The sequence below is a fragment of the Siphateles boraxobius genome, unplaced genomic scaffold (assembly GCF_051911475.1).
Source record: "Siphateles boraxobius isolate OS27281-9 unplaced genomic scaffold, OSU_SipBor_1 120, whole genome shotgun sequence".
Lineage (NCBI taxonomy): Eukaryota > Metazoa > Chordata > Actinopteri > Cypriniformes > Leuciscidae > Siphateles > Siphateles boraxobius.
The window spans coordinates 2,623,066-2,645,787 of record NW_027508723.1 but is presented as its reverse complement, the minus strand read 5'-3'; the positions used below and the strand labels follow the sequence as shown (position 1 = coordinate 2,645,787).

Genomic DNA, 22,722 nt, shown 5'->3' with positions numbered 1-22,722 from the left:
GTGTTTGTGTGTGTGTGTGAGAGAGAGAGAAAGAGAGAGAAAGATGGATTAACCATGGTTTTATTATAGGCGTATTGAACATTTAACCAAATAAATATACACTGTTTGTGTGTGGTGTGCTGTCTTTGTCACATCATGGCACACCACACACTGTAGGAGCAAAACGGTTAAATCTAGGATTTTTTGTCCTCATGTTTGTGGTCTATCACATTTTGAAAATCTTATAAGATGTAAAAAATCTTTTAGTGTGTACCCAGCATAATGAACATGGAGAATGAGATGCACTGTATCCTCGGCGCTCTCAACGCCATCAAAATAAAAGTCACAACAATAAGCACGGCTTACATTACTTCAGAGTTCCTACTGGCGATGCAAATGCAACCAGGAAAACCTTCCTAAGGGAACCATTAGTTCTCGGGTAACCACCCTGGTGCTAGTTCTTATAAATAAGGCCCCATCCACACTACTACGTTTTAGTTTAGAAATGGAGACCTTTTGCTACGTTTGCACCTCCCGTCCAGACTAAAACGGCAAAAACGAAGACCTATAACGGAGAAGTTTAGAAACGCTGCCGACCCTGTTTTGAATCTCCGGAGGCCGTTTTAGTGAAGACGGGTCAAAACAGAGGACTTTAGAAACAATGACGCAGAGGCTCACGCTCGGCTCTCTGATTGGGTCATACAACGGAAGAAAACATACAGCAACAGTCTGGACTACCAGTTACGCTAGTGCAAGTAAATTCTGCATTTTACAATGCTATAACTGTACATGTGCCGGAGGCAAGCTATTATTCCAGCGATCTGTGACTCCGTGTGTAGCGGCGGTATCGACCGTACATGGAGCGTCGGTTTTGGGTTAAGCCGGGAAGAACCAGCGTATGGTGGGATAATTTGATCAATGAAGTTGTGGTTCCTGAGGAATGGTGCGAAAACTTTCAAATGTCCAGATTGGCACTTATCAACCTCAGCGAAATCTGAGGAACAGTCAATCTGTTTACACCGGCACACGCATGCCCAGTGTAGGTGAATGGTGACGTGATTCGCGTTTTCAGTCGTTTTAATGTGAACGGAGATCAATTAAATATAATATGCAGCTAAAACGCTGGTGTGGACGGAGATCATATAAGTTTTAATTCTCCGTTTCTAAACTAAAACGCAGTAGTGTGAATGGGGCCTAAGTTCCTAGAACTACCCGGTGTTAAAGCCCTTATACACTAGTTTCCAGTCTCATCTTTGCATCTCACCTGCAGTCAGAGTTGTGAAAGAGGTCACTGCGGTTTTGCGTTCTCGGCACTCCGGCGGTAGTTCCCAGGCTGTGCGGTGTGGCCTGGCCTCCACTTTAACGCTGTAATTCAGGTTGGGTGTGAGGTTACTGAGGCACAGTGAATAGCATCCCGCCTTAACCAGCTCGCACTCTTCGTCATTCAAAGACACAATGTGCACGTAGTTACTGTTGCTAGGTAGCCAGGTCAGGCTGGCCGAGGTAGCCGTTACACGTTCGACGCGCAGGTGAATCGGCGCCACGCACACATCCCGCCCAACGAGGATACTGCAACGCAGCTGGTCCGAGTTCCCGCGCTCCGTCAGACTCTGCACTGCAATCCGATATGCTTTCTGTGCTAAATCCAGCTTCTCCAGAACGGCCTTCGTTTGGGTACCATATGGCACGCTGATCCGCAACTCGTGGTCCACGTAGACATTATAGCTAAACACTGAACCCCAGCCGGACGGGACTAGCGGAGACTCCCAGCCAATGATGATACTCTTAGCTAGCTGCTTGATTAGTGTTAGCTTGCGGGGGTAAGGCACAGTGTCCACCCCCACATCCTCTAGATCCAAGTCTAAGCCGTTGGTGAGCGGGGCGGCCAGGGCAGGGTTAGTGGGGTTGGCTTTGGCATTGTCAGCGGGAGCTGAGGCTGTCGTGGAGGTCTCCGTCCTCTCGGAGGCGCTGTGGGCGAAACGTAAGTGGTGTTGGTGCAGCCGCTCACTGCCGCTGTGAAAGCTGCTCTCCTGGAAGGAATTATGGGACATATCGCCCGCCTGATGAGGGTGTGAGCTCATGAAGTCGTCGTCCGACACACGCTCCACAAAGTTGGAGGGAACGAGGCCTCTTCTACCGTCCATCAGCTCGCCTAAATGGTTTAACACAATAGTGTTAGTTATAGGTCTGGTAGTGTTGTTGAAGGAAATTTAAAGTGCTAGAACCACAATGCTAGAGTGTATTGAGTAGTTGGTAATGACCTTTTAGTACAAATAGTGTACATACATACATACATACACACACACACACACATACACACATACATACATACATACATGCACACACATACTTACACACATACATACATAAATGCACACATTCTTACACTCATACATACACACACGCACACACACACACACACACACACACACGCACACACAGACACACGCACACAGACATACACACGCACACACACACACACACACACACACACACACACACACACACACACACACACACACACACACACACACACACACACACACACACACACACACACACACACACACACACACACACACGCATACAGACACACAAGCACACAGACACATGCACACGAACACACACGCACACACATACATACACGCACACAGACACGCACGCACGCACGCATACACACGTACACACACACACATACATGCACACACACACATACACGCACACACATACATACATACACGCACACAGACACGCACGCACACAAACATGCACACACATACATGCACCCACACAGACATGCACGCACACAGACATGCACGCACACAGACATGCACACACTCATACATACATACATACGTGCACACATTCTTACACCCACACATACTTACACACACACATACATACACGAACACACACATATATACATATAAGCATTTAGGAAAACCTTTTATTATTTATTTTAAAAATATATTTAAAAAATAATTAATTAATAAAAAAAGTCTGCTCACGCCTATTTTTCAATAGTCTAGTTAAAAAATATTTCAACAGCTAATGCTAGTCCAAAATATACATATATATTTTTTTTAATCTGAGGTCTGTTTTTTATTCAGTGCATTTACAGCATCTACTGGGAATTTTTAACATTTAATTTGGTCTCATTTATCTCAATCAAATCAGTGAATAAACTCACCCTCATAGAAGCCGTCATCATCCATGTCTCCATAGACGTAAATGTACTCTCCCGCTGTGAGGGGCAACTCAACCTCCGGGTTATCATTAGGACCATCATAGGGATTGTAGCTGCATTTAGAAATAAAAACAGGCCTACATTTAAAGTGTGTAATTTGTGCGATGTTTGTGGTAGTTTAGTAAATGCTGAAAGCAGAAATCATTAAATAAGTATAATGGTGTTTACCTGTAACGTGCAATGAAGACCTGGAGTTTAGCTGCTCCTTTACTGATCGAATACGGCGCTGGAGAAACGTCAATATCAAGCTCCTCAACTTCACTAGCAGTGTCAACCTGAAACACGCATACACAAATACTCAATATGAAATTAATTAAATATTAAAAGGATGATTGAAATGTGAAAAATTAATGAATTTGGTATTGTGATTTGGATCCAAAACAAAGTTTACCTCTTCTTCGGCAGGTTAAATCCATTTTAATCTAAACCATTAAATGCAAATAATAGTATGCAACTAACCATACAATTGTGCATAGGTAGGATTATAAAACAAAACAAAAAAACGGATATACTTTTAATTCCCAGATGTTTTGTTGTTGATGTAAAAGGTTGTGTTTCCAATTAAACACTATGGAATATACACTGTATTGACAAAAGGAGTGGGACACCTGACCTATACACCAACAGGGACTGTAATGACATTGCATTCTAACAGTCTTCATACATAGACATTTATATTGAGTTGGCTTTCAGTCTCTTCAGCCATATCAGCTGCACTCTTCTGGGAAGGCTTTCCACAATATTTTGGAGTGTCTCTGTGGGAATTTTTGCCCATTCATCCAATAGAGCATTTGTGAGGTCAGGCACTGATTTTGGACAAGATGGATTGGCTCGCAATCTCCGTTCCAGTTCATCCCATACGTGTTTGATCGCGTTGAGGTCAGTACGTCCACGTCAAACTCATCCAGCCATGATTTAATGGACCTTGCTTTGTGCACTGGGGTACAGTCATGCTAGAATAGAAAAGGGCCTTTCTCAAACAGTTCTCACAAAGATAGAAGTATAGCATTGTCCACTATGTCTTGGTATGCTGATGCATTAAGATTTCCCTTCACTGGAAGTAAGGGAGCCCAAACCCTGAAAAACAACCCCACACCATAATCCCCCCTCCACCAAACTTACAGTTGGTACAATGCAGTCATGCAGGTAATTTTATACACCTGTGACAATGCATTTTACACTAATTTACACCTGGTATTAAGGTGTACACCTGGTAATACACCTGGTAATACAACTGGTACTTTTACACCAAATTACACCTGGTATTAAGGCGAGACACTACAGGTGAATAAGGTAATTTTTTTAACTAGCACATATCACCATGAAACTTTCCCAGTTGATTACCTACATTAAGATGAGAAAAAAATGTATTACAAGTTTTTCTGTAATTTTATGTTTAAATGTGCAAATTAGGCATTATCTAATTAAATATGCACTAATTTGCATATATTTTAAAAAACGAAATCTGAATATGGGATAAAGCCCGGTTCCAAAATTTTTTTTTATTGATTTCACATATTAGATGGGAAAAGAATTACAGAGGGATTTATGGATATCTACTTTTGTTATCCTGTAAATCAGAATATACTGTCAATAGCCTTAAAAAAAATTTTTTTGAATAAAATGTTATATAAATCAGGCTAGGAATAATATATTTACAAATCCCTCTGTAAATGTCTTCATAATATAACTAGGTACAAGACTGGAAAGTTTGGTGCATATACGTATAGGTGTTACTGAAGTGGAGATTTCGGACTTGGAGTATGAGAGAAAAGTCATTTTGAGAAAACGGGCTTTAAAGATTTAATATTGTAAAATTAGATTGTGCATTTAGAGTTAAATCCGGCCTTCACTTTCACAATTGGCTGCTGATAAAAAGGAAATGACCATATTTGGATCCGGCTGTATTGTACACGAGAGAGAGAGCTTTCTAACGGTGTGTGTGATGACAGGGTGCAGATCGCGATCGCGGAGCAGAGGGATGATTTATAACGCCAACTTATGATGAATTTATGAGACATCTACAGACGCAAACAGACAAAGTATAGTAAAATAAAGACCTAAATGTGTATTTTGGTTTTTTTTCACCACAAGTCTGAAAGAAGACATGTTATTGAAGACAAATATCCCAAAATCTCAAAATTGACCAGTGAAAAAAAAAAATGTTTTTGCCTGCCGTGTTTCGCCTTAAGAAGCGTTTTTGTCGATTGGATCACAGGTGGACCAGGCTAAATACAGGTTGTAAACAGGGTCTAAAACGTTTTGAGCTTGTCCACTTTCACTTCCAGAGGTAGTTTAAAACACATTCGTCCGGATTGCTTTCGTGGTGTAGACCCTCATGTAGTCGAATGTGTTCGAACAGCCACAAAACACTGTCTTCTCTCCGCCCACTGACCTAATGTACACACCATGGGAAGCGCATTAGCCAGACGCGATTTAAACTTTGTCGGCTGGAGACCCAAGTTTGGTTTGAAGAGGAAAAACGTACCAAACACAATGTTCTCTCTCCATTCCTGATTCCTAACATACACTCATAGAGTTCGGCTGGTCTTGTGGCTGTCAGAGCAGAAACTGAAGCTAAATTCCACAAGCTTATTTCATCCATTAGATGGAAAGATCTGAAAAAGCCCAACATTTACCCGTCCATAGACCCTCCCCTCGAAGAAATCAGGACAGAAGTGGTTGAAAGTGGACAGAAGAGACGGATTAAAACACCAGGAGTAAACGTGAATGTGTCTCCCTCGTCTACCTGTGATCCGATCGAGCAAAACGCATCTTAATAGCAGGTGTAAACAGGGCCTGATTGAAACACCTGAATTCAAGAATTAAAAGGTGAGTGCCAAAACTTTTGTGTATCTAAGATGTCAGGATGGACAAATTGCATACCACCCACATCCTCAAAAAACCATGAGCAAAACTCCAAAAGTCAATTTAACTAAATTACTTAAAAATATGCATACATTGCACTTATTTACTTATGCATGTAACCACTGGAAAATACGAGCATCTACATGTAGAACGTTTATTAGCAAATAATAATGATAACAACAGGTCTTTCCCTCAGTAAACTTGCAGAGTCAGCAGCTGAAATCATCTACGTATAGTGATTCTGTGAGTATGAAGTAAATTGACCCATGCATGCAGTATTTATAGCTCAAGGGTAAAACCTTTTATGGATAACCACTTACAACTACTACAACCTTCATAACAGCGTCTGACCCAGGCCAGTTTTTAAACTTCACAGCTAAACATCAAACAAAAGCTTGAAGGTACACTCAACCCTGCCATTCATGAATTTAAATCCAGAAAGAATCCAACAAATGATCTGCATTCTAGATAATTCTGCAGAAAAAAGTGGAGTGAAAGAAATGACTCTAATGTGTCTCAGTTTGTAACCTTTTTACAACAAGTCCCAGTTTATTCCGACCCAGTGTAAAGATATGAACTTGTTAGCAGTGTTATTTTAGTATCATCAAATAGCATTTATTAATATTTAGATTTTTTTTTACATTTTCAAACATTTTTAATTTATTTTGATTGAATTATATTTTAATTTTAAGGTTTAAATATTTATTAATCATATTTATTATAAATATTTAATAAATATGTCTATTTAGTTTTTATTCATTTTATTTAAATAACATGGGCAACTAACTGAAATAAAATAAATTTAACTTAAAGGGTTAGTTCACCCAAAAATGAAAATGATGTCATTAATGACTCCCCCTCATGTCGCTCCAAGCCTGTAAGACCTCCGTTCATCTTCAGAACACAGTTTAAGATATTTTAGATTTAGTCCGAGAGCTTTCTGTCCCTCCATTGAAAATGTATGAACGGTATACTGTCCTTGTCCAGAAAGGAAATAAAGACATCATCAAAGTAGTCCATGTGACATCAGTGGGTTAGTTAGAATGTTTTGAAGCATCGGAAATACATTTTGGTCCAAAAATAACAAAAACTACGACTTTATTCAGCATTGTATTGTCTTCCGGTTCTGTTGGGGATCCGCGTTCACGAGTCTGCAGTGACGCTGATGACGTAAGACGATGCTGACGTGTATCTGGTGCGTCTGTGTATTCGGGTTCAAATAAATATGGCTGGACAAAAAAATGCAAGTCTTCCTCTGTGTGGAAATCTTAGACATGTTTGTGAAGATTGTTTTGTTTCCAGCGTGCGTCTCCCTCAGACTGTAAACGAAGCTCGGGCGCACCAGACACACGTCAGCAGCGTCACTGAACGCGGATCCACAACAGAACCGGAAGACAATACAATGCTGAATAAAGTCGTAGTTTTGGTTATTTTTGGACCAAAATGTATGCTTCAAAACATTCTAACTAACACACTGATGTCACATGGACTACTTTGATGATGTCTTTATTTCCTTTCTGGACAAGGACAGTATACCGTACATACATTTTCAATGGAGGGACAGAAAGCTCTCGGAGTAAATCTAAAATATCTTAAACTGTGTTCTGAAGATGAACGGAGGTCTTACGGGCTTGGAGCGACATGAGGGTGAGTCATTAATGACATCATTTTCATTTTTGGGTGAACTAACCCTTTAAGTTAACAATTTATTTAACAGAGCCACCAGGCACTGTTTTATGCAAATGAGCGGCCGAAATGCATTAAAGAATTTTCTGTTAGAACGGTGTCGTGTAAGTTAATAACTAATGATCGTTGCGATGGAAGTGAATCAATCAAAAATAACTTTAGCTGGACAATAACTTTATTCTAGAGCTGCTGTAAAGCCAAAACAATCTCTGTTACTCTAATTTCCAATTATCACTCTAAAGCTGCTTTGAAACGGCCCATATTGTTAAAAGCGCTATATAAAGGGGTGGCGGTGGCACAGAGGATAAGACACATTGACTTGACTTTAATTCAATTTCTATAAATTCTTCATGCTAGTTTCAGTTGTGTGTGTAGTGGTGTAGTTTTTCTCACCTCATGTGTAGGGCTGGCCTTTCGGGGGCTGGCCGGGCGAGAGCAAGTGGATCTGGGCGAGAGGTGCGTGGTCTCAGATCTGGGGCTGGACGTGGAGCCGGACTTTACACTGATGACGGGCAGCTCTCGATGTTTGGTGGTCGGTGAGCGCTCGGGACGGGACAGTTCAGCCGCGTGTGGAGTGGAGACCGTCCGCAAGACGCCAGCCACATCTAACAGAGACAGAGAGCATGCAATGAGCGTAGGGAAATACAACCAGTATGACTGACTTTCTTCAATGGAGCACATACGAGCAGGGCCTAAAACTAACTTCTTCCCACACCTGCCAATGGCCGGTGACTTAAGAAAATTATTTTAAAAAAGTAAATATTTCTTACTAGCCATGAAGCTGTTTTTTCACAAACAGACAGTTATGATAACAAAATTTTCAGGTACCGAAATGTAATGAAGTAATCAAATGTAAAATACCGCATACTCTTCACTGTACTAAACTAAACAAAGATTAATCCTTATTAAAGTTACAAAAGTTATTCAGTCAAGAACAGCGAGTGAATTTTGTCTTTGTCTATTGTTTGATTAATGTAATTATAGAGACGGCAGAAGGAATTTTAGGCTGGTGTCACTTAAAGAAACACGGATCCAATATACTAATACAATATGCGTTTTCTCTCTACTGTCTATGTTCACTTAACACATAATAACTGACTATGTTTAGGAGGATCTTCAAGCGACAAGAATAGTTTAATTCAGTGCTTGTGTGCTGTCTGAGATTCAAATTTCTGGGCATGCACTTTGGATGTTTGTGCACAGAAAACTTACACATAGCGAGTAATGAATCAAGTTCTCTTTCACGTCTTGTTGCACTTGAGTATTTCAATTGGCAAGGCTTAAACTTTCGTGATGATGCAGTAGGCTACTGGCCTGTTAACTGTGCCAAAGCGTTGTTCATGTTTTTACAACATTGCATTGCTAGAATTAATGACAATATTACCGGCCAACAGGCGATTGACACATTTTCATTACTCGCATTAGGCACTTGGCGTTCATTTTTAGGCCCTGCATACAAGTTATGTTCTTAAACAATAGTTAGATAAACATTTATATGCATGTCTACACATAATGCTTTGAGAGTTTACAAGCATGTGTTTATGTCTCTGTCTGATTTATCTGTGTGTATTGGTGACTCTAGTCACCCTGTGATCTACATGCCGGTCGTAGTACACATCCTTCCCCTCGTCCCTCTGCTTACATTTATTCATCGCTGTATGCTTTAAAATGAATGGCAATCTGAGCCATTCAGCCATTTCACTGAGCATTTCCATCAGCAACTTTAAAAAGACTTTCTTATATTGAAGTGGATTAATGAGAATGAGGCAAATAAAAACACAAAAGTGCATGATAACATGTAAACATGCTGTTAGAGTTGCATGATAAACATAATAATGCATCCACATATACAGTAGAAGATTAGGACTATGTTGGGATTCAGAATGGAGTACTTACAGCAGATTGTGCAGTACATACTGCATATAGTACTATTTTTAAAGAAAATCAAGTTTTAATGTTGTTTATATGTCTATGTGATGTTTTTAATATGCTTTAAGAAAAACCATGTGTAAAGTTATAAGTCAACACTATTGCTGAGTATTTTCTGCAGTGAACCAAAGACGCTCCTGTTTCCTTCATTCACAAACATGTGGCCAATCCTGTCACAGGCTATTCCTATCATTGAGCAGAAGAACACCTTTAAGAGGGGACAGGATAAATTGGGGACATATAGCGGGTGAATTATGTAGGCTATATGATGTATATTACAATGTTATGATAAAATATATGCCTCCACTGACTTTCTATGATGTTCAAAGCAAAGAAGATTTTTAGAAGGCAGACTGAGATGACGAACATGAACATGGTTTGTGTAACATTAGCAGCACATTATTAGCTTTTTGATATCGTAGTCAAACAAAAAGCTGATTATATCAGTAACCGTTATGAGTCCGACGTTGTGGAGAACAATACATAAAACGCATTACCATTCTGATACATGGACTTGTAGACGAGACTGTATGATTCACTCTTCTTCTTCGGAATCAGTTTCTGCTTCAAACATAAATGACTGAATTATAATTACCTATAATTTCCACTTGTCATTGTGTAGCCTTTACTACAGTAAAGATGAGCGAGTGGATCAGGTAATCCAAGTTGGAGTGAGTGAGTGGAGGCGGTGGCTAATTTGCATATTCCCGGATCCACGTATACAAAATGATGCAAGGGTGTAGAGTTACAATCAAGCTATTTTAAGGCATGTCGAAATTATTTTCATAGGAATTTTTTTTTTTAAATGTTGAGTTTTAATTATTGACTGCAGTCTGCCATTTCATGCAATAGTATGCCACACTTTTGCCACATGACCTCACTAGATTGCACGCTTAATTTAGTAAGTGTCCAGTTATCAACATAGTACAAGTACTATGGTAGTATACCATTCTGAACATAGTCAAGCAGCAGCTGTCAGGGAGAACAGATCACCATAGTGAATTCTGATTGGTCCATCAGAATAAAGCAACCAATCAAATCCTCACAAAGCTAAGAGGCATGCAATGTCCTACCAATTATTTTCATATGACAAATACCAATAAAAAAAACTCACATTAACCAGGTGAGAGCTGCAAACAGTACCATCGTCAATACACAGAATGTGTACAACATCACATAGAGGATTATTTTATGGTTCAGGATAGGGGTGGGCGGTATGATCGACTTGTTTCTCAGGTTATATATTTTCATATCGCCCAGCTCTAGCTCAGGACAGATCGTATTACAAATTCATCATGGATGTGACCATTTCTGCCCACGGTCACAGTCCATGTATTATTCATGCGGCGTCTTCCATTCAAGACAAACACAGCCTAGAATGAAGCCAAGTTAAATAGTACCAGGCTCAGAGGCGTCACAGAGGGCTTCATTACCCTCCAAACTCCAGAACGCGATGTCTTCCCATGAAGAATTTCTGCCTGGAAAAAGAGGGGATAATGCAGACGGAATCCACTTATGGATCTCTCGGATACACATACAGTACTTGGGCTGCGTTTCAAAACCTAGTGAGCAGCCAATGCCAACCTAGACAGCATTATAAAGCATCATACTGTAGGTGTGATCCTGACACAAAAGCTGCTCTAAAAGGTAGGCAGCAGCATTAAAACGATAACTTATAAGATACCTTGTTTTGGCCTAATTCTGTGGCAACATACTGCAAACCCAGAATGCATTATGATAGAAAATTGAATTGAAAAGAACTTGAGCAAAAATGGATGCATCTCTTGATGGAAATAACATCACAACATTTATTTCCATCAAGAGGTGCATCATTTTTTTGCTCAAGATCTTGTATTGCCATTGCAGGAGAGTTCTGCACTGGGTAAAGTCTCCTCGTGGCAAAGACTCCTCCCCAAAGACTTTCAATGAATTTAAGCTCTAGACTTAAATTGGACCTGGATTCTTCATGCTCATCCCAACCATTCTATCAACATTTGAGCCTGATGAATCTTGGCTTTGTCAGACCATGTGTCTTCCTACATGGTTGTTTAAGACATGAAAAGCTACACACTCCATCAGTTAGGGTTAGAAGAACTGTTGCCAAACATATAACAAGCTAGAAAGATTATAATCACTGCAATAATGATCCAATCATAGACTCGTAAGCATTTGCCTATTTAAAGAACAGCAACTTTTTTTTTGGCTGGGCTGACCATTCAGAAGTTCGGGTTGGTAAAATTGTTTAAATTTTTGGCAAATAGGACCATGCACACGGCCATATTGTGTCATCAGCCCATTTTACGGCACGGTTTCTCGCCCGTCACAGAGGATTGTTATTGTACACATATTTGATAGATCACGGTATTGATTGAGCATTGTAGCATTAGCAAAAAGTTTCTGTAAATTTTTTATTTTTGCAAAGGTCCCTTTAGGAAAGTGGTCTCAAACTCAATTCCTGTATGGCCACAGCTCTGCACAGTTTTGCTCCAACCTTAATCAAACACACCTGATCCAGCTAATCAAGGTCTTCAGGATTACTAGAAACTTCCAAGCATGTGTGAGTTGGAGTCGGTTGGAGCTAAACTGGGGTGTGTTTCCCATACAACGAAGTAACTCGACGCTTAACTACCATAGTACGTTGCATCGTTGAATAAATCAGCTAGCTAGTCCTGATTGTTTCCCGAAACCATATTGTCGCAAATTGGTCGTTCAGCCACGTTGGTTAATGATGTCACGCATGTGGTGGAGTAATAACTTATTTTAATGAATCTGTTGAGATCAAATTAATGCTAGATGTTTTGCTATAAATTACAGACATGACATCTGAGGACTATTTCAAAATTTTCTCAGTTATTTTGATCTATTTCCAGATTCAATCATAGCCTCGTTCTTAGATGGTAGAGCGCGTTCGCACATGCACACTCTTCAGAAACAACGGTTTAAATCTCTTGATAAACGAAAAGACGTAAATGACATTTGTATGTATTCTAAATAAAAGATACAGATTGCACTGAAGGTCAGCTTGCTTATTTTGATCAAGACAAGAATTTATTAAGTCCACATGTCAAGCAAACAAGAAACTATGCTTCTAACCGCAGCTCGAGAGCTGAAGTTCAAACCACACAATTTTGCGATGCTGTTTGCGAATGTTCGTTAGAACTATGTTTTCGGGAAACACCGACTCGTTGAACTTTGCTGATAACGACACATGCTTGACGGAACAAAGTTGGCTAACGATGCTTTCGGGAAACGCACCCCTGTGCAGAGCTGTGGCCCTCCAGGAATTGAGTTTAAGACCGCTGCTTTAGGGGCTCGGTAAAAACCTGTGGTTATTGAAAGAAAACAAGCTGCCAAAAGGATTAAATCCAATATCTGGTGAGAGATTTATAAGCAAGTTAAATGGCCAGTCATTTTTGACCCGGAACACCAAATTAGGTAAAGGATTTTCAACACAGAACAAGGGTTAAATTAGCGTACCAGTCTCACCAGGCAGGCCGATCCCATTGGTCAGCTGGGTCAGACTGGAGCCCGACAGGTCGATCTTTGAGGCCTGAACCCGAAACTTGTCCAGTTCCTGTGACAGCATCCCAAACTGTTCACTCTGACTGCGGCATTTGTCCTCCAGCTCCCTAACTTTTGCCTACACAGGGCCACATTAACATGCACACATTAATTCATAAGATACATAATTATGTTAAACATAACCGTTTGTTTGATGAAGAAATGCAGATGCAAAAAGCAACGAATGATGCACTGCAAAAGTGGGATTAGCCAATCAGAGCACGTGATGATGCAATGAATATCTGACAATCTATTCAGCGTCTATAATTGGGCAAATCTCAAAAATCAAATTATAGCTTGTTCATCTCAATAAACTATGAATATTTATAAGAACTTTCAAGCTATAATTTTTTTGTGGTTTACAAGACATTTTTGTGAACTTTAAGATATTAATCTAAAAAAAAAAATACACAACTATAACTAAATGAATACAAGAAGAGTTTGAAGCTATGAAAATAAAATCATCCAACATGTGATCTCCTTAAGACATATGATTTGTGATATTATATAATTACTCGCTGAAGTTTATTACTTGGTGTTTGTGGTGTGTTCAAATCACTAATCACATGCTCTATTTATTTAGGAACATTCAGACTATTCATTTTAATAGTTCTCATATATCTTAATATTTGTGTCAATGAAACCTAAACCCTTTAAAATCATAAAAATCTGGTGTGTAGGTTTTCTAGATAATAATTTGAATGCATCGAGTCACATGATATGTGCACAAAAAAAGCTTAATAAATAAAAGCAACAAGTGCAGTGGAGGCAGAAGGTGAACAGTGGAGGCAAAGGAAAAGGTTAAAGCCAAGTGTAAAATACTAGCGTTTAGTAAAGCATTCAAAAGAGCTTGAGCTTGTGAGACTACGGCGAGCTAGTTTCACTTCCGGCTCTGTGGTTCAGTTTCCTGGCATACTGAACATACAAGGCTCAAAAACACACTCACACACACATTAACTAGCCGACTGTTGTTGAGTCGCTGCTCTCAGCCCTAAAAATAAAGAGTTTCCTGTAAAACTCTCACCTCAAAAGTCTCGTGTCACATTTAAACTTCAGAATTCTCACAATTAACTTTGACACATGGCACAGAAAATACTCTTTGAGAAAAACAAAACAAAAAGCGGAATAGCACCCAACTGAATAGCACCCAACAGTGTTTTTAGCCCTTCCTTCATGTTTAAAACATTTATTTGAGTGCTAAAAACTATAAAGAGATGCTTCTGTCATGCTAAACACACACAAAAACACCTTGTGAACACCTTTAGCCTTGTGTATTTTAAGTAAATTCCAAAACAGATCTCACAAACCACACACACACACACACACACACACACACACACACACACACACACACACACACACACACACACACACACACACACACACACACACACACACACACACACACACACACACACACACACACACACACACACACACACAAATTGCATAGACTTCCATGGGTTTTACTTCAGGTTAGTGATATTATCTATGGCCTAACCCAACCTCTACCCATCATAGAAACACTAGATTTGAAGAAAAACATATTTTGGCTGATTCATCAGTCTCTCCAGGATTTCACGGGACTTTTTGAAAAATTTGCTGCGGCAATATTTTTTGCCGTTTTGCAGTGAAAACCCACCAATAATGATGATTCACTTTTAATTAGTGTTAGTGACAGTAAGAGTGCAATTACCTGTAAATACTTGTTTTTTTGGTGCATATTTACTGAAACTGTGGTTCTGGTCCCACATGCACTAGGCAGTGGTGAAACCAGAATAGAAATACTCAAAATTAAGTTTTTCTGAAAATTCAGAATTGTGTTGGACACAAAACCTTTTGTTCTGATCAGTGACACTGATTATAGTACACATTCTAAATGTTATAAATTAGTATTTAATGTTTTTACAATTCCACAATTATATCACTGTCTATTATTAGGGTATCGTCTGTGATTGCATTTAAAAAGTGAATATCCAGTGCATTTAACAGGAGTAGCAAAGTTTAGCCCCAATATACATTAATTTCAGTATTACATAGTAGTTTAATTGTTTCATTAACCTCTAGAAACTTTTTATTTCAACAACTTTTATTACTCAGGTTAACCTTTTTTTTTTGCGTAAAAATAGTGGAAAGACGACAAAACTGTGAGCTGCCACAAATTATGCAGAGTTTGCTTGATGTTGCATTCAATTCTGCAGACAGTAAAATGTCCTCACTAGTCAGTTGTCATAGTATTTCACTATGTCAGTGAGGAAAATTGGCCCTTACAAGTATAGTTAAACAAGCACACACACACACACACACACACACACACACACGCTCCAGAAACTGAACCTAACTTGGCTTTAAACAGACACAAAGGGTTTGGGCCTAATGAATGTTTTGGAGCGGTTCTGGTACCTGCATGCAGTCCAGTGTATTCTGGTTAGCGGCCAAAAAAACACAGAGTATAAGAGAGAGAGGAAACATCATGCATTTCAAAAGCAGTCAAAGCAGATATTAGTTCAGATTATTAAACGCTGCAATCCAGAACCTGTTGAACCGCATCACTGCTGAATGCATCTACTGTAACTCCTCGAGAAACGCACAAAAAGAGTTTATGAAGCTATATTTATATCAAGTTGCAAGTTACCAGACTATAATATGTCGTTCTAACCACATACCACATTTTTCTGGATCAAATGCAAGGACAAATGCAAAATAATTCTGCGCTGTAAACTCTCAGACAGCAATCAGGACCCTGTAGCTGAACTGGCCAAGCGCTCGCAACGTCAAGATCAAGGGTTTGAATCTCACTGACACTGATATAAGTATAAAAGTTAAATGCAATGTGAGTCACTCTGGATAAAAGCACCATAACACCATATTCAAAGAGAGCACTCTTAATGCTCATTATTGCCTTGCTGAATTTATTTAATTTAATTGTATTGTATACTTATTTTATTACCATTACAGGACCCTTATTTTTTTAATATTTATGCTTTGGCTTTATTGTATGTAAAGCAACTCTAGGGACTTTGAAATGATAAAGTACTAGTAGGTAAACAGGGCCCTCTGGAGGTTGAAGATACAATCATCAGTGATGCAGTTTAGAGAGAGAGAGAGAGAAACAGGAAACGCATCACATCAAACAGGAAGTGCACACGCTGTACTCTACCAGCTCTCTGTGCAATACGAGCTGCACCAGATCCTGAGAAAGACACAATTCGGTTAAACAACGCACAAACACACAATCATTAACACCCCAAGCATCATAAACAGTCAGTTTCTTTCATCCACTCATCACACTTCTTTAGTTAATCATCGGTTAGTTTAAACTGTGTATGAAACTATCCTGACAAACACAAAAGCTTAGCAGTGCGATGTGATGTGAAGCTCACCTCCAGCATCTGCACCACACCTTCATGCTCTCTTTTGGCAAATAACTGAGCCTGTGGAACCAGAACACACTCTTAAACACAAAATAACACATACAACCATCTTATAAAGACATACATGCAATATATACATGTATATACACAAAGTGGTGGCCAAAATGATTAGAACGGTAAGATTTTTTTAATGTTTCTAAAGAAGTCTCAATATATTAAAATGATTTTAAATTATAAAAATATTTCACAATATTACTGTGTTTGCTGTATTTTGGATCAAATAAATGAAGCCTTGGTGAACAGCAGAGACTTCTTTTAAAACATTAAAAAAATCTTACCGTTCTAATAATTTTGGCCATGTGTATATGTATACACATACCGGCACATGCATACATATAACACACACACACACACATATATATATATATATATATATATATATATATATATATATATATATATATACATACAGTAATCAACATTTGAAGTGGATCAAAACCTTTTATCAAAGTTATACATGAATTTTAAACAATACCCGTTCTTAGGACAACTTTGATGAACTTTTTTGATCCACTTTAAATGTTGACTACAGTATGTATATATATATAGATACAATATATATAATAAAATAAAATAAAATAAAACAGAATGGAAAAATTTAAAACTGAAATCTCTTAACTTAAATTGGCAAATATAATTTTACACAATACCCAGCACTGTGAACTATATTATATTATAAAATTATATTATAATTTTAATATATTATATTTAAAAATTTTAAAATAACCGTTTTTTTATGTGAATATATAGTAAAGTGTAATTTATTCCTGTGATCAAAGCTGAATTTTCAGCATCATTACTCCAGTCTTCAATGTCACATGATCCTTCAGAAATCAGTATAATATGATGATTTGATGCTCAAGAAACATTTATGATTATTATCAATGTTGAAAACAGTTTTTTTGATGAATAGAAAGATCAAAAGAACAGAATTTATCTGGAATAGAATCTTTTTTTACATTACGTCTTTTGATAAATTGAATGCATCCTTGCTGAATAAAAGTATTAATTTCTTCACTTTCTTTAAAAATAATTAAAATTAGAATTAAAAATTCTTCCTGGCCCCCAACCTTTAAACTGTAGTGTATAATATTACAAAATATTATATTTCAAATAATTGCGGTTCTTTTGAACTTTTTATTAAATCAAAGAACCCTGAAAAAAAATTACACAACTGTTTTCAACATTGATAATAATAATAATAAATGTTTTTTGAGCATCAAATCATGATATTATAGTGATTTCTGAAGGATCATGTGACACTGAAGACTGGAGTAATGATGCTGAAAAATCAGCTTTGATCACAGGAATAAATTACACTTTACTTTATATTCAAACAGAAAACATTTATTTTCAATTTGTAATAATATTTTACAATATTACTGTTTTGTTTTTTAAATCAAATAAATGCAGCCTTGGTGAGCAGAAGAGTCTTCTTTTAAAAACATAAAAAACCGTACCGATTCCAAACTTTTGAATGGCAGTGTATGCATTAATAAATTAGACATTTAAAGTGTTTTAGGCAAACTCAATATGCAAGAATGTGATTTCGCTTAGAATGACAACAGATGGGGACATTTTCCTGTTATCTCTGTAAAGCTGCTTTGAAACAATCTGTATTGTAAAAAGCGCTATATAAATAAAGGTGTCTTGACTAACAGATCATCGGGGTTCATGAATACGAAGCACAAACATCGTTATGTAAATCATGAGTGTGTTACAGGACTGACCCGCTGAAGCCGCTTGATCTCATCCTGCTTGAACGTGAGGATTGCCAGTGCCTGTTCATGCTCCAGTTCCAGCTGTTGCCTGCGATCGGCGACCTCTCGCATGTGCTGCCACAACACAACCACACAAACCAGTCACACTAAACTGTGGGGAAGCCCATTAAACGGGATTCTGAGTGTATGTGTGTGTGTGTGTGTTACCTTTAGGACCTGCTCTAGGTTCTCCAGCTTTGCACGGAGTCGCTGGTTCTCCTCCAGTACTGAACTATGCTGAGCGCTCGAAACACAGAGCTGTTCCTTTAGCTCCTCATTTTCAGCCTGAGACTACAGAAACATGGTGACACTTTACAATAATGTTCATTAGTTGCATTAACTCACATGAAATAACAATGATCAATATTTATTCATCTTTGCTAGGTAGTTTATACAAATCCAGCTGTTCATTTTTTGTTCATGTTAGTTCACAGTTCATTACCTAATGTTAACAAATACATCCTTTGATTTTAATAACGTATTAGTAAATGTTGAAAGGAATATTAACTAAGATTAATAAATGCTGAAGTATTGTTCATTCTTAGTTTATGTTAACTAACGTAGTTAACTAATGAACCTATTTAAAGTGTTACCAGACACATTCTATGGTTACACTGGTTTTTAATACCAAGGGGATCATAAAAAACTTCATTTTCCATTTAAAGACCTGATATTCTTAAATTGGTATCAGCAGGTACATTACTTAAATAACCCACTGACAACATGCCCTGCTATAGGGGCAACAAGTGCTAAAGAAAACCTATTATGCCCATTTTTAAAGTCTTAATGTTGTTTTTTTGCTCTACTAGAACAGGTTGATTATTTTCCCAGAAACATTATATGGTTACACTGGTTTTTATTACCCAGGGGATCATAAAAAACGTCATTTTCAATTTAAAGACCTGGGGCCAGTTGCATAAACATAGCCAATATATTAAGACTATCTCTACGTTTATATATAGCTGACTTAAAACAGTTATGAACAGTTTAAAAGAAAAAAATATGATGACTAACTTTTAAGATTAGTTTTAGCAGTTTATGCAACTGGCCCCAGGCTGGGCTGAATCAGAAATTGCCCCCTATACCCTCATATAAGGAATTATTCGACGGGAAATCCATTTGTAGTGGTGTCCGAAACCATAGTGGACGTACGAGTGTTCAGCCAATGTACACTCAACGACCGTCCAAATTCACTCCCTCGTTTTCATTCAGTTCTTCAAGTGCACTGCATTAGTGGACTAATGTAGGGAATAGGGACTGAGGGTTTCAGATTCAGCCCTGGTATTCTTAAATTAATTGCCAATTATCAGAAGGTAAATTAATTAAACAACCCACTGACAACATGCCCTCCTATAGGGGCACACAAGTGTTAAAGAGGACCTATTATACTCTTTTAGGCTCTACTAGAACAGGTTTTCCTGCTTGAATGTTGATTATTTTCCTCATATTCTCCATTGTTGCGGCTCCTCTCTTCCCAGTCTGTCAGTAACGCTCCGTTTACTTCCTGTCTCTATGAAGCCCCTCCTTTTGAAAAGCAGACTGAGCTCTGATTGGTTGGATGGAGCAGTGTGTTGTTATTGGTCGAGCGCTTCGAGTGTGTTTGGGAAATGTCCCGCCTCTCACCATAACCGCCAGTTTAACACACTACTAACTAACTCAACCAGGCCCCGTCCCTTTATTCTGCGTATGAATTATTTAAATGAGGAATATTGTGATGTGTTTTTTCCCGGAAGAAACTCAAGACTACAATGGAGGTGTTTCAGGAGTTCAGAAACACTGACACTGAAATAGAGGAGAACTCCTGCTGGAGGGACTTTTTCAGAGCTTTTTCGTGTGAAATAAGCAATATTACACACAATAGAAATGTAAAAAAGCATATTAGGTCCTCTTTGATAACTTTAAACGTCGAGCGGTGAGCGTTTCACCTGGTCAAGCAGCTGAGCCTTTCTCCTGAGGAGTTCTGCCTCCTCTTCTAAGTGCTCATTTCTGCTGCGCTCGTCCACAAGCTGGTTCTCCTGTGAACACACACACACACACACACACACACACACACGTACCGAATTATCAAGTCTGAAATGCAGGAGACATGCAAATAAGCATTTAAATAACAAACTCACCAAATCGAGACATCGTTTCTGTCTCTTCCGGACCTCATGCTCAAGAACTTCACATTCTTTCCTCTTCTTGCCCAACTCACTTTCCTACAGAGACATCATTTAACTTTTTCAGAAACATGAATAGCATAGAATGTTTTGAATAGCATGAATAAGATGAATAGCAAGTCATTCCTTAAATATATACTGTATTTATAGTTTAAAAAATAATTTTGAAAATAGCAATTTATAAAAGATAAAATACAATATTTTGCAGCTGAACAAAACCAGAAAATTATATATATATATATATATATATATATATATATATATATATATATATATATATATATATATATATATATATATATATTAGGGATGTGCAAAGCAGCCGGTATTTGTATCTGTATTTGTTGAGGGGAGGGAAGTATTTGTATTCGAGTAAAATTCAAAATAGGCGTAAGAATTCAGGGTTTTTTTTGCGTTACACTTCTAATTTATGTTATAATATAAGTATTCTTTAATTATATCCATTATAATAATTATGGATATTCAATATTGGTTGATGTTTTACATAACAGCCATTACCTCATCCATGGTTAAACCAACGACTAATAAAATACCATTGTGAAGAATAATACTGTGTCGAGAATACTGAAGCCAAAAATTATCCTTAATTTTGCATTAATTTAAAACACATTGCTGCACAGAGCAGACCAAGGCAATGCAGCTCGCGCGCCTATTGGTTGCTCTGCGGAAACTGTGTGGCGTGGGCGCCCTTGCGCATCACATCCCGCCAGAATGGGCGTGGCTTAAGTCTATATAAGCTGAGTCCAGATAGGATGTTCTTTGGTTTTTCACACTGAAGCGAAACCAGAACGTAGCACAAGCACGGCAGGGTTACGCAACACTCATCTAGTGAGAACCGAGGTTACGTTATTAACCGAGAGCGTTCTCTTACGAGAGTACTCTCGTGTTGCGTAAGCTAGCTTATGCTACGGAACCCAATCTAAAACGCTGTGCGTGCTGAAGTAAATACTTTCACTTCAAACTCACTAAATCCCAGCCTCAGCCCATTCAGAAATGCCGGTACTTGAGTAGAAACCTTTTTGAAAAGTTTCACCAACGTTTTACATGAATTTTGAACAATACCCATTCCTGTCTTAGGACAACTTTGATTAACTTTTTTGATCCACTTCAAATGTTGACTACTGTATATTTCCACTATAAAATTTTTGAAGACTTCCATCATCATTTTTAAATTCCCTGATAATACCCGGTTTACCATGACTGTGGAAATCCTGTATATTATTATTTATTTTCAAGGATAGCCCCTTGAGATGAACCATCTCATTTTCGAGGGGGTCCCTTCTTTACAACAAACAAGATCATAGTCGAAAATCATAAATAAAGTAGATACAACATATATTCATTTGTCAGATCAATTTCATTGATTTATTTGTCCCAGGCTCAGATGAATTTGACATCATGACATTTTTGGAAGTGCAGAATCTGTGCATATAAGAGTATTTGATGCCTGAGATTTCAGTGTAAGTGTACGTGCATCTCTAGGTCAGTGATCATGTGACTCTTACCAGCAACTGAAGACGCTCTTCTGTGGTCTGCTCTTCCTGGTGGGCGGGGCTTGTGCCCTGTTCGGGCCTTACATTTGTTTGGGACTCCTCCCACTCTGCAGGAGTCTCCTCCCCCTTAGCAGGGGCCTCATCTACTACTGTGGGCAGGGTTTCAAACGCAACCTAAAGTAAAAGAAGAAATAAAAGGTAAAGGACCTATAAACTGCAACCAAACATGCAGCAGAAGAGGGTAACGCACGCTATTCCATGTTTTAGAATTTAACATTGAAAATGCATATAGATATACTACTGATGACAAACCCCTGAATCAAAAATATCTTATTCTCATAATACAAAAATCCTGCAACGATACAGTACAAAGAATTTTAGATTCTAACAAACAAACAAACAAATAAATGCATGAAACAAACATTATTATGATACATGGATACATTACCATTTAAATAAACAAATAAATACATTGTACACTAATGACAAAAAAGTAACACTACAGCACATTACTGATAAGTGAAGGGCGTGGTTTAAATGTGTCATGAATTTGTTATGAAAATAGTTAACAAAAAATCTTAA

The 22,722-nt window shown here is 38.1% G+C and overlaps 1 protein-coding gene across 1 annotated transcript in view; it reads right to left on the bottom strand.

Moving 5' to 3' along the window:
* The window catches only part of tspoap1 (TSPO associated protein 1), a 139,428-nt gene that overhangs the window by 29,990 nt on the left and 86,716 nt on the right, over nt 1-22,722 (bottom strand). Inside the window, exons 9-20 of the mRNA XM_077222102.1 lie at nt 22,153-22,314; nt 20,582-20,665; nt 20,390-20,479; nt 18,633-18,755; nt 18,435-18,539; nt 16,654-16,704; nt 15,674-15,694; nt 13,187-13,349; nt 8,174-8,385; nt 3,395-3,501; nt 3,170-3,279; nt 1,244-2,131 (exon numbers count right to left, since the gene is read on the bottom strand). Coding sequence (XP_077078217.1) covers nt 1,244-2,131; nt 3,170-3,279; nt 3,395-3,501; nt 8,174-8,385; nt 13,187-13,349; nt 15,674-15,694; nt 16,654-16,704; nt 18,435-18,539; nt 18,633-18,755; nt 20,390-20,479; nt 20,582-20,665; nt 22,153-22,314 — 2,116 coding nt within the window. The remainder of the gene's footprint in view (nt 1-1,243; nt 2,132-3,169; nt 3,280-3,394; nt 3,502-8,173; nt 8,386-13,186; nt 13,350-15,673; nt 15,695-16,653; nt 16,705-18,434; nt 18,540-18,632; nt 18,756-20,389; nt 20,480-20,581; nt 20,666-22,152; nt 22,315-22,722) is intronic.